Raw genomic sequence first — 13,180 nt, forward strand, 5'->3', positions numbered from 1 at the left:
ATGGCAGGGATTGCAATCATTTTGACAGACACGATTAGACTCCAAAATGGAGGATGGGACTGAAATCAACAAGATGAAATTCAATAAATATAAATGCAAAGTACTACACTTAGGAAGGAAAAATCAGACGCACAATTACAAAATGGGGAATAGATGGCTAGGCATTAACACTGCTGGAAAGGATCTAGTGCTTATAGTGGATCACAAATTGAATACGAGTCAACAATGGGATGCAGTTGGGTAAAAGGCCATCATCATTCTGGGGTGTTGTGACATAGACCCCTTGGCAAAAGGTCCCCTGGTCTTTGCAAAAAGCTCTCAACACAGACCTGACAAACTCACTACACCATACACCACTTAACAGGATATTTATCCATAAAGACTAAAGTGTACAGTATATACAGAAAGTTCATAACTTGTCAAGATTCATAATCATTGCAAGATGTATGTACAGGTAATATTTAAGGAGTGATGTATTTATGTTGAAAGTCTGCTTCATGGACTTGGAGTAGAAGTTAGTCACCAGGAGATAACGTGTTTCGGTGACTGCCCATTCAGGCACGAAGCAGTTGTCACCCCTTCTCTATTTGGCTGGTGATGTAGTGCAAAGCTCAATTTGTTTAGCCTTATACAATACTAAGACTTTGACTAGGAAACCAGAGGCAATGATAATCAAAATCACTTAATGATAATTAAGCAACTTTACAAGAAGACAAGGCTTGGCCCTGCCTGTACATTGAAACAAAAAGCTGCTCTCAGCATAACACAGAGGAGGGAGAAACACTGTATACCCATTCACTGAGGAAAACCCTGCTTTCACAAATGTTTGGACCTTGGTTCTTGAGAAACCAGCCAACTCTGCAACAGAGTGAACTTCGGGGAGGGTGGGGGAAATTTATTTTATTAGGTAGGAAAGGTAACTATTGATAAGCGTAGACCCAGGTTTGCATTTTGTGATTTTGTTTTGCTTTGTAACCAGTTGTTTCCACCACACTCATTTCTAGTTAAATCTTTATTCTCAATTATTTAAGCCTTCTTTGTTTTATTATAAGTGCTGCGTGGCTTACAGGAGTGGCGGCTTAAGGTAAAATTGGGATACATACTGCACCATCGGGTGCCGAAGCTGTGGAATTTTGTGAATAACCAGTGTGAGGGGCTAGAGTTCACAGGGGAATGATCCAAAGGGACACGGGGATTGTAAGGCCGAGATGGGGCTGCGAGTGCTTGAGGGGCTGAAAGTCTGGTGGGTCAGGGAGCTGATGCCCACCTACCACAAGAAAGATTCCCTCTCTCCCTAGAGGCAGTGGGTAATGAGGTGACTGTCAGTCCCAGGTGCCCCAAGAACTGACACAGGAGCAGGGCTTAAATTCTCAGAGTTTTTCCCAGAGCCACCCATTACCCCCCCCACACACACACACACACAAAACTCCACGGGGGTTGAAAATGTTTACCAGAGCTCCGCTCCAGCCAGCTCTGGCTGCATTTAAGCCCTGCACAGGAGGGTATTAACAGGAGCATTATATGGAAGACACGGGAGGTAATTGTCCTGCTCTACTCTGCAATGGTGAGGGCTCAGCTGCAGTGCTGTGGCCAGGTCTGGGCGCCACACACTGGGAAATATGTGCACAAACTGGAGAGAGTATAGAGGAGAGCAACAAAAAAAGGTAGAGGGTTTAGAAAACCTGACCAAAGAAAGATTAAAAATCCTGGACAAGTTTAGTCTGAGAAAAGACGACTGAGGAGTGGACCAGATAACAGTCTGCAAATATTGTTTAGGGCTGTTATAAAGACAGGGCCGGTGCAACCATTTAGGGAGCTAGGATTTGTGGGATGCCATTTTCTTCGGCAGCTACTGCGGTGGCCGGATTTTCGGCCGCCCCAGTCGCCGCCGGCATTTAGGCGGAGGGAGCTGGGGCAGGGGAGCGCGGGGAGGGCCGCCTGCAGCAAGTAAGGGTGGGGGGGCAGCACGCAGGGGAACTTCCCACCCCAGCTCACCCCTGCTCCGTCTCCTCCCCGAGCACGCCGTGGCCGCTTCACTTCTCCCGCCCCCCAGGCTTGCGGCGCCTAAGCTGATTGGCGCCTCAAGCCTGGGAGGTGGGAGAAGTGAAGCAGCGATGGCATGCTTGGGGTGGAGACGGAGCAGGGGTGAGCTGAGGTGAGGGGGGTGCCTCAGGGCGGAGAGCTGCTGCAAGGGGGGGTGCCAGGTGGAAGTTTCGCCTAGGGCACGAAACATCCTTGCACCGGCCATGTATAAAGAGGATGGTAATTAATTGTTCTCCATGTCTACTGGCAGCAGGACAAGTCCTAAGGGCCTTAGTCTGCAGCAAGGAAGATTTAAATTAGAGATTGGGGTGGGGTGGGGGGAACCACTTTGTAACTATAAGGGGAGTTAAGCTCTGGCATAGGCTTCCAAGGGAGGTTCCACAACCCGCTCATTAGAGGTTTTAAAGAACAGGTTGGACAAATACCTGCCGGGGTTCATCCAGCCCTACATTAACATGATTCTATAATAAAAACATTTGTATGGTCTTAAATTGGGTTTGTTTGTTTTTCCCCCTGTAGAGTGGCTCCTTCTCCCTGGAACATTGAAAATAGAACCGGACCCAATATTTCTACCTGTTAGTTTCATCCATTACCCTACAACATGACTATATAAACTGATATAAATCCACATTTATAGCCTGTCACACTGACAATAGAAGTTCCTTGCTTATCCAAATCTGAGGAACCACCAGAGAGTTACGGTATGCATATAAATTTTAAACTGCATTCTGAAAAGGTTTGATTACAAAATGAATCCAGTAAAGCGAGATTGAGAGTGGGTTTAGGGAAATGATTCAAGAAAATGATTAGACAGTAGAAAGCAATGTTGGATCCCTGCATATAGGGATTTCCTCTTTAGAGATAGAGAGATAAAAGAGTTTACCTCTAATTTAGAGAACTCAATGTCCTGTTGCTGATCCCTTCTATTTAAAACAGCTTCTGATACATGAGTAAATAAAAGATGTGACGGATTTCTGAACAGCTTGTTCAACTTCTGTATATTGTGAAAAATTCACCAGAGGCTCCAAGCTTTAAAAGGTCTTTAAAATACCTTGCCTCATAGTTACCTTTTACACGGACACAGTACACACCAGCAGTCAAACCCAAGGACTAATTCAGGAGTATTATCCATTGGTTAGTTGATAAATCACTCCTAGGCCTGTATATACATTAGGTAAATAATGTTCCCCCTTCCCCCGGTAATCATCATCCTCTTTTTCCTGGAGCAATCAACAAACTGGCTTTTCACTCTGGAGTATCTGTAACAAGGACCGTAGTTCAAGCCATCTAACTCAGCAATTTTACATATAGTGTTTTCTCTTGCAAGAATATTCTAGCATTCACGATAACTATGGGATCCTTTTCTCTGTCCATAACGATCTGAAACAAAATTTTAAAAGTTCATAATCCTTTTTACACATGTTGGGGTAGAGATGGGTTATATCCAAATGGTCCTGTTTTCTGTGTCTTGGAAAAGAATTTGTTTACACGTGCACCTCTTCGCTCCTAGTTTAATACTTTTGAGAGACAATTGGATGGAGGGAAAACTGAGGTCTTCTATTTATTCACACAATAGCATGGGCAGACTGTCCTTCCAAACGTTTTTCATTCTAACCTTGAGTTGCAGAGACATACAAATATCAGAGGCTGGGGTCACCTAGTTCATTTCCTTTCTAGTAAAGCTATAAAGATGCCAATGAGGCCTTTTCTGTGACAGGGACACCAGTCCACTAGAACATGGCCTGGAGATTCATTTCTTATACTGTATAGGCCAAGACTAGTTATATATTTGGACCAAGTAGATAATTTGTAATCATTAGCCTGGCAGTGAAAGGGTGTGTGTGTCCATTATCAATCCCCTATGGATTTGGCTTGGTTTGCTTTTAAACTCAGAAGCGGGACACAGCAACTAAATATTTTCAATCAAGCCAGTCACGCCCCTTGCAGTAATTAGGTCACATGCCAGCAGTCAGGGAAGTCACGTGGTGGAACGTTATATTCTCAGATCACATTAGTGAACTCGGTAAATGTAACAGTTATGCAGGGTTTACCTGGAACACGCCACCTTCTGAACAGTTACTAAACCTGCTTGGAAGGCATTAAGCAGGTGACTCATAACGCCACCTACATGGAAGGGCGATGAAGTGGCTGGAGAGGATCTAGGATGTGGGCTGAGCAGTCCTGAGGTAGGAGCAGCTTGGGGATAAGGCTTCAGCTAAACTTTATTAATAAAGCTAGGGCCAAGTTTTTGTCTCCACACAGTATATTGGAGCATTTTAGAGCACGCTGTGAAAGGCAAAAGCACTTGGTCACAGGCATTTTATCAAAGAACCTGTGTATAGGAGCTTTTAAAAGGAATAATTTTTCACATGATGTGTAATTAACTTGTGGAACTCATGGGCACAGGAAGGGATTGAGGCCAAGATATTAGTAAAGTTGATAAAGGGAGTGGATATTTACATGACATCAAGACTATCCAGTTACCATAATTATTAACAACAGTTACGGAAGTGACCTTGGGTTTCAGGTCTGAAGCCAAATCTCTAACTACTACAGATCAGTAGGAGCCCTAGTGTGAAGGTCAGATAATTCCACATCTGCCTGCTATAAGATTCTTGCACCACACTATGAAGCATCAGATCCTGGCCATTGTCAAAGACAGGATACTGGACTAGATGGGACTGTGGGTCTGATCCAGTCCAGCAATTCCTAGGACGTTTGTTAGCTGCCAACAGTGTGGTTGATGCTATGCAAAACACAGGCTGTGCCCCACAAAGAACACTCAGCCAGTTAGAAAGAACACAAAATACACTGGACTAGCCAGAGGCCGTTGAATATAAATGGATGGGTTAACAGGGAAGTAGCTAAAAATGCAAGTTCCAAGGACACTGTCTCAGACAGTTTAAATACAACTTGGCACACAAGAGAGACTATTAAAAACAAAAAATCAATCAGAAAGCGGTAGCTGTCCAAGTCGGTGGGAAGGGACAAGAGGAAGAGGCCTGGGTGTTAATTCAAGTGGGTGGCTGGATGCTGGTTTGTCAGAGCAGACCCTCTGCCTATGGAAACTGTCGTCACTGCTGGCCTGCACAAAACGTTTTGGCCGGCAGCCTGCAGCAGCACAGACTTTTCTCCCCGTTTGTGCCAGACTTCTCTTACTGGGGTAGTGTAGGACTGTCACTTTGATGCATATAAAGGCCAAAGGATATTAATGGATTTTTTTGTTAAAGCCAGGTTGGCAAGTACTTTTATTTTCTGTGACAAATCACTCTGAAAGGGCACAAGAGCCAGCTGTGCACAGAAGTGTGCAGCTGTACTAAAGAGAACAACAAACAGGAAAAGGTAACAATAAGCAAATTGTTTGTTCTCTCTTCCTATTAAACAGGGTTAGCAAATATTTTTCATTTGGATGAAAGGCCTTAGTCAGAAGCCAATCAGAACTTTACAACCTCAGACACGTAGGTTACCAGTACGTACAGTGCTTTGCATTCTTCGGCAGTGTTTCACCACCCCCGTTCTACATTAATAAAAATGAGTAAGAAACCAGAGTCTCTCCATCATTATGAAAGATGCAGCTCTGCACCAACTTGCTTCATCTTCTGCACTTGCAGCCAGGCACCCCCCCGGAATAAACAAGAAGCGATTCAAGACAAATTGTTCTTTAAGCTGGCTAGCAATGGTGCTGTTAACAATCCTTATACTTCGAGCACAAAACGTTTTAATAGGCCAACTGCACTGTTGACTCCATTTTATTTGATACCAGCTTTGTCCTACATACACTACTTCCTCTGGGTCACACCTGCCACAGCTTCCCTTAGATAAAGGAGCTGCTGATTCATATTATGTTCAGGAATACTCAGAGCAGAACAAAAAATACCCACAAGACTCTTTGGAAAGAAGTGGCAACTGCAGGCCAAGATAGCAATATCTAAGCCCCATGACCAGTAAGCAGAATGGCATTACTGAGAGAGCCATTCCTACACATTCAGTAGAAAAGTTCAATTACCCAGCAGACAACTCCTGCCAGTGCCTCAGATCAGTATTTACTGACTTTCGACCTATCAAGGCCAATGTTGAGAATGATTGAATCAGTCAGATTTTGGTATTTTAGGCCAGGAATTTGGTTTATGTTCATACAAGTTGCAAGATGTTGCTCATGTGCGCTTCCAATGTCAAAAGGACAGTACTTCATCACACCACAAGGCCTGGATGCTTAGTCTGTATGAAAAGAAATTAAGCTTTTGTTTTGACTAAAAGCTTGGCCAACCATAGATGCCACCTCTCACAATCTAGAATCCAAAACACGAATGGAGAACCCACATGATTAAACCCCCTATAGCACTTTGCTTCCAAACAACCGATGATTACCAAAATGCTGGTTGCTATATCCTCTCCTATGCCACATCAGTCAAAAGAGCACAAAACCATTTCTTTGTGGTTGCAGCGGTCTCTGGCCTGTATTGTGACATGTGGTGGTGTGAACTTCACAGCTGGACATACAACATTGTGTGTCTGGTACCAAGGTATTTTGCTTTTCTGTGTCGTTTTGGTTTGACGTAATACATGGGCCAACCCTGTAAGGTTTAAGGACCTCCTACGAGCTACCGAGCGGAAGGCAGTTGACACCTCAAAGAAACGTAGCACCTTCCAGGACTGAATCGATAGCTAAGCAGCAAGTCCATCTTTCAAAAGGTATCAAAACCCAGCAGCCACTCTGATACACATCCCTCTCCTCCTTTCTATTTTGTTTAGAATCTGTTGAGTCGTCTTCTCATAGTTGAAAAGCGTGAGATTTGCTACTTATTTCAGGCAGTATAACTTATTAAATTTTAAGAGGGAGCTATCAAGCAATAGGCACCAAGATCTGGAGTGCTAGGATACCTTAACATTTTTAATCGGCATAAATAAAATGGGCAGTGTCCCCAAGCCAAATTTAAAAAAAAAAAAAAAAAGTGCTGCTTTCTTCAGTTTGAAAATATTTGTTTGACACATATTTGCAGATCATCCACTTTATGGGGTCAGCAGTAAGTTTAATAAAAACACTTCTATGTCTACCATCCCTCCAAGGAAGGCATTTTTATACAGCAGAGCAATAAAATAGGATACATTCCGTTTGCATCTAGAAAACAACTGTCTGTATCTGCAAGTGCATTCAGAAGGCTAGGGATAGAAGAAAACAATGGATACTGGTGCCAGACAGACAGCTGTAAGAATCCCACCAGCAGACACTCACTCACCTCTAGCGGTGGCTACACATCCAATAAAATTATACAAAACTTGCCAACACTTCATCACATCACAGCCGGGTGCCGTAGGAATGATAGTTCTCTCCAACAGCATTCTATCCTCCCTACAGAGCGAGACAGGAGGTACTGAAGCGCTGCAAGGCAGGAAATGTGCTTGAATAGAATATGAGACTTTGCAATAAAGATATTACAGCAAAAGAAAGGGCAAAACATGCTCCCTGCCTCCCTGAAATATTAGGGATTTCCTTCCTTGCAGCTCTGCAATGCCAGTTCTTTCAAACTTTCTGTCCCTGGTTGGGTCCTTCCGAATATAGCAAAACACAGCTTATTTCATCTCCTCAGAGGCAGCCAGCATGTCCAATTTGTGTTTTCTTTTTTAAAGGGCCCAATTCCAACTCCCACTGAAGGGAGCCTTTACATTTACTTCAGTGGGAACAGGCTCAGACCTTAAGGCCCCAATCCTGTGAATACTTACACACATAAGTAACTACTCACATAAGTAGTCCAACTGACTTCAGTGAGACTACTCCCACCTGGATAAAGTTAAGGAGACATCTCATTCAAGTCAATTGGACCATATGAGTAGAGTTATTTAAATTCTTAAGCATTTGCAGGATAGGTACCCACGTCCCCAATAGAAGCAAACAGCTCTAGACACACAGCAAGTACTGCAAAGTTGCTCAAAAATGGGCCAGATACAAAATCTTATTCAAGTCAGTGGAAAGGCTCACACGGATATCAGTAGGCTTTGAATTAAGTTCAGTATGATTAGGACAACAAAACGGAAGAACAGGGTGTGAATATTTAGTTTTCCTCAGTGACTGGGTAACAGATTAAACATTGGGTCTATGTCCCTGTCAGACAAGAATATAGCAATTCCCTCAAGTATCTAAAAATCCAAGTGGCCCTGAAAAAGTAGTTTGTCGTCATTCAAAGAGACAGTGAAACCACGATCACGTATAGATTTTTAAAAGTTCAGTTAAAGAGCGAACGGGCTCAATGTACAACTCTAGCACATTTTATTTTGTGTAAATTTATAAAGACAACAATCCTAATCACGATTGTCACATTTTACAGCACATACCAATTACAGTTGCAAACAAAACTCCACACAAAAATACTAAGCGCTAACAATAGTTTTTCCTTAAGTCACTCTTTACGCGATTGTCGTAACTAGACTAAACAGTATAGTACTAACACTGAAGGAAAAAAAATAGTTCACTATAAAACAGTGATAGAACATTTTTATAAAATATATTCCATTCCAATAGCTTTTCTACATACTGTATACTATAAAACTCTCCCACAAAAATTAGTGTCTTTAAATATACATATTTAATCTGAACTGCAACAAGATTAAAAACAATTAAAAATATTGATGATTCTTTTTACATTAACTTCACAGTTTTTGTTTGTAGTAGAAGAAATCCAGTGTTTAAAATTTAGAGCAGTACTATTCTCTACAGAGAAGGTAATTCCCCCACAGTGAAACATTTTATGAAAACAAACATAAGTGTGCAATGTTTTTAGTACTTCTCTAATGAACCATTTTTGAAGACATGCTCAAAGCTATTGCAACTTTAAAAAAAAAAAACACCCAAGACGGAGCACACCAAAAAAAAAGTCACTTTAAAATAAAAATAAGTGCAAACATCTTTACTTTAGAAATTCAAGCTATTAGGGTTGGGGAGAAAAATACTAAGCTATGAGAAAAGAACAGTGCATTAATAACGCACTAAAAACCCCACAGCTTGTTATATCTTTTACTCCTACCCCATTTTCAATGCAGTACAGAGCATGCTCATAGCATTAGTTTAGTGAGTTATTTCTAGACTAAAGTCAGATGCAAACTTGTTTTGACTTTCCCCTGCACCCGTACAAATGATGTCTTATGGCACAATTTATGATATTTGATCTTTTAAAAAATATATATATATAAGAACAGGAAGTGAAGAGTGAAATGCAACAGCAGTATCACAAAACATAAAAAATTAAAAAACTATTGCTAGTTTAGATAATACCACTACTGTATTAGTTGTTCACTTTACAGCATGTACAGAAGTTTGTGTAAGATTTAAGGTGAAGCATAGATTAACTTATTTTGAAATAGTTTAACAGTAATAATTCCACTTCAAAAAATTCTAATAAATACTATATCAAGTATCATCAGGAGAAAAAAAATAACTTAATTTTAGTAGATTTTTGTTCAGTGCTATTTCCAATCACAGCAAAAAAAAAAAAGTGATTAAGTAGAATAAGACCACAGTACCAAAGCCATGTCTGTTTACACATACAGTGCTCTCCCACATTTTCCTATGTAACAGGTTCAGCAAAAATATTTTACAGTAATGCAAAGAAATTAGTCTGAACAAACTAGCAGAAGTAAAATTTCACATTACATGTACATTCATAGTTTAAGAGATGAATAAGAAGGAGGTCACAACAAATGAAGTCCTGATTATTATTATTTTTTTAAAGTACTTTCACAATAGCTCAATATCACAATTACACTGTTGAAACCACATAGGTAGTAGTGCTTACTTAATACATGTAAAGGGAAATGCTGGACAATTCCTTCTTTTGGGATGAAATCCGATATTCTGAAATACAGTATTTAGAAGAATCCACTTCAGTGCTTCAAATTCGTTTAAAAATAAATGACTGAACTTCAAGAAACCATTCCAGGAGCGTCAGTAAACTTGACAAAGTAACTTTTTTTCTTAATTAAAAAAAATCAATTCTGAAAAATGAAATTCAAAAGCACAGATGTCATAAGGATTCAGTTCTGTATGTGTGTGTACCTTGAACGGATGCTTTAACTGGAGAGGCATACTCCGATATTTACTGACATACACAGACCAAAGGGTGTTCTCTTAGGCAGATAACTGAATTACTGTGTTTGGAATTCAATAACTGGTTATAATTACAGATGGGCTAAATTTTAGAAAACAATGGGAAAGTTAATATTTTGTTGGCCCTGCTAGTTTCACATCAGCCTAAGTCCCTCTGCTGGCTTGCATTTGTGCTACCCAAGAAATCAGTAGAATTCCACAGAACTTGGCCCAGGGCAGTTGCCAACTTTAACAATATATAAGCCATTAAAAAATAAAATAATTCAAGCTACAGATCTTTAATACACGTCATTTAAAAAAAATGTGTAATTGTACTAAAATGTACCAAAAGATGCTACAGGTATCCTGAACAAATCAGAAATCCCCGTTAAAACAAAGAAAAAAAAGAAAAAAAGATTGACTGTCACATATTATTATACTGACCAATTTCCTCTTAAGAATACTGGTCATCAGTTCCTAACTAGCTGCTCAGCCATTTCATTTCCTTCACTGGCCTCTGCAGTTGTTGTATACTTTTATCCATTCCCAAATGTCTGAGCAAGGTTATGGTACATATTACAGACCCAATCTTGCACCCTCTATGAGTTTACTCACTGCAGCAATGTTTCCCCAGCAGTAGCAGGATTGGTCCCTGTGTTTGTTTGTCAAGACAGGGATGGAAATGTGTTCATATATCACATGAGTTTACATGTTTAGTGCGTATCCTTCAACAGCTAAGGCGTGAATATAGTGCAGACAGAAACACGTTTCTACCAAGTTTTTAAAATTCAAAAGCAGCTCAGTGCTATTCAACAAATAGTCCTTGGAGGAGGGACAGGGAGAAAGAAATTTAAAACTTTCCTTCTGAGTATGCCAAGTCTGCATGCAAGGCTTTTCATTCAGATTTTAGGATTGCGAAACTACTCTGATTCAGTAGTAAGAATCAAACGCCAAACTGTACCAGATCTGCAAGTACAATTCAAGGAATTCTCAAACCTCTTTAAAAAACTGGGTCAATTTAAGCCTACTTCTTGAGAAGGCTGTAGATCTTGTCTTGAGACACATGGAGTTAAGTGAGCAGATTCCCTCAGACGCATCAAATAAGCTATAGTTCAGCTCTTGTGTTGTCATGAAATACACAGATAGCATTTAGGGGGCTTAAGTAAATCTTGGAGTATTTCTCCAATTCTGTTATCAATCTTTTTTGAAATGGGGAGGGGGTGAACACAAGTAATTCCAGCATGAAAAATAGAAGCCAAATCATTGAGGAAGTACTTAAATCATTTTCACTCTACTAACTTGGAAATAACGTAACATGGGTGTGCAACAAACAACTGGGGGGGGTGGGAGGCGAACAGGGAGAAAGAGGTGGCTGTGGCAAAAAGGCCATTGAAGTGTATACTTAAGCATCTTTCAACATCGTTAACTGATGTGAATATCAGTAAAAAAAAAAAAAAAAATCAGATGCTGCCTTAAAAACCCCACACATTACATTAGCAACAACAACAACAACTTGTCTCAAACCACCAAGGACTTTACGAGGCCACAATGAAATTTACGGATGTGTCTGTATAAGTCACCGGATTGTGTAAATCGTCTTTCACACCATTTGCAGCCATGGGGTTTCTCTCTGGTATGCACTACTGCGTGACGGCTGAGATTGTGGGAATACTGGAAGCTCTTTCCACACTGGGCACAGGTATAAGGCTTTTCGCCCGAGTGAGTCCTTTCATGTCTCTTTAAGGTGTACATGCAAGAAAAAGTCTTCCCACAAAGCGTACAGGTGGGCACCGAACCATCAGGTGACAACCTGGTCCTTGAGCCATCTTTATCTCTGAAGTGAGAGCTCAGGTGCAGCTGCAGGATGTGGGGGCTTGGAAAAACTTTGCTACAAAGGGGGCAAATGCAGATATGCCCAGGAGGCACAAGCACACCAGAGGAGGAGATATCTGATGAATCCATGTCATCTTCACTCTCATCTCGGTCTTGATCTATATCATCTTCTCTTGCATGAGAATTGCCATTTCCTGTGAACATGTGTCCTAACCCTGTCACTAGGCTTTTGGCTGAATTCCCAAAATGCTGACTCTCTGGACTCCTTGCTTCACTGTCCTCCTGATCTGACAGCAAGTCTTGTTCATCCTTAACTAGTGGCTCAGTACCCTGCTGCTGGCTGTCGGAAGCCAGCTGTCCAAAGACGTAGGAGGGGTGTAAGGAATCTCTCCCAGACACAGGCTTGAAAGACAAATCCAGAGCACAGTCCACATCACTTGAAGCCGGGGTATGGTTAAGAGACCTTTGGGACAAAGATCCTGCAGAACTATTGACAGTAGCCTTTGTTTTTCCAGCTGCTGTGGTACACAATTCTGCCTCTGCAGACACAGAGCTGACACTTATAAGATCAGAGGACCAGCCAGGGTGACCACTGACCCTATCTTTATTCGTTGATCTATCATATTCTGTGACAGTGAATTTTTGTTTGTGTCCCAGGTCAAACTCATGTACCAGGGGCACTCCTGTGTCTAAAAAATGCTCTTCTTTTCCCAAATTAGCCACATCATCATTCATCTTTTCTTCCAAACACAATTCTTTATCTTTCAACTTGCCCTTGCAGACTTTCACAATGTCATACATATGAAGGTAGCTCGCTGCAGCGAGCACATCTTCAACTGGAAGACTGTTAAACTCCAGCTTTCCTTCGTACATGAATTCAAGCAGCAGACTGAAGGCTGGGGCTGTGACAATGTCACTGTTCAGATGCACAATATCCCTTTTGTCTAACTGGTCCCTGTAGAAAAGATGGAAGTACATGCTGCAAGAAGCAAGAACGGCTCTGTGGGCTCTGAACTGAGCTTCTCCAACTAAAACAGTACAGTCACACAGGAAGCCCTGGTGACGCTGCTGACTCAGACACTGCAGCAACTGGCGGCTATGGTCTGGAAACTCCATTCTTCCTTCATAACCTGTTCAAAACAGGAAAAACTTGAATGCTACTATAAACTAAAGCCTCCTAGCAGCTGTAACAAACAGATTGGCTTTTGGGTAATACAAGCCAAAGAA

The 13,180-nt window shown here is 41.3% G+C and overlaps 1 protein-coding gene across 5 annotated transcripts in view; it reads right to left on the reverse strand.

Moving 5' to 3' along the window:
• Positions 1-8,291: 8,291 nt before the first annotated feature.
• ZBTB42 (zinc finger and BTB domain containing 42) overlaps positions 8,292-13,180 on the reverse strand; it is a 29,797-nt gene continuing 24,908 nt past the window's right edge. For 4 of the 5 annotated variants that reach the window (XM_045016809.1, XM_045016807.1, XM_045016808.1 and 1 more), the window contains one exon: positions 8,292-13,083. In XM_045016809.1, the coding sequence (XP_044872744.1) occupies positions 11,639-13,069 (1,431 nt within the window). In that variant the 5' untranslated portion in view covers positions 13,070-13,083 and the 3' untranslated portion in view covers positions 8,292-11,638. Of the gene's footprint in view, positions 13,103-13,180 lie in introns of all 5 variants that reach the window. The other variant, XM_045016810.1, reaches the window with a different exon arrangement.

Source organism: Mauremys mutica, chromosome 4, assembly GCF_020497125.1.
Source record: "Mauremys mutica isolate MM-2020 ecotype Southern chromosome 4, ASM2049712v1, whole genome shotgun sequence".
In the NCBI taxonomy this organism is placed as follows: domain Eukaryota; kingdom Metazoa; phylum Chordata; order Testudines; family Geoemydidae; genus Mauremys; species Mauremys mutica.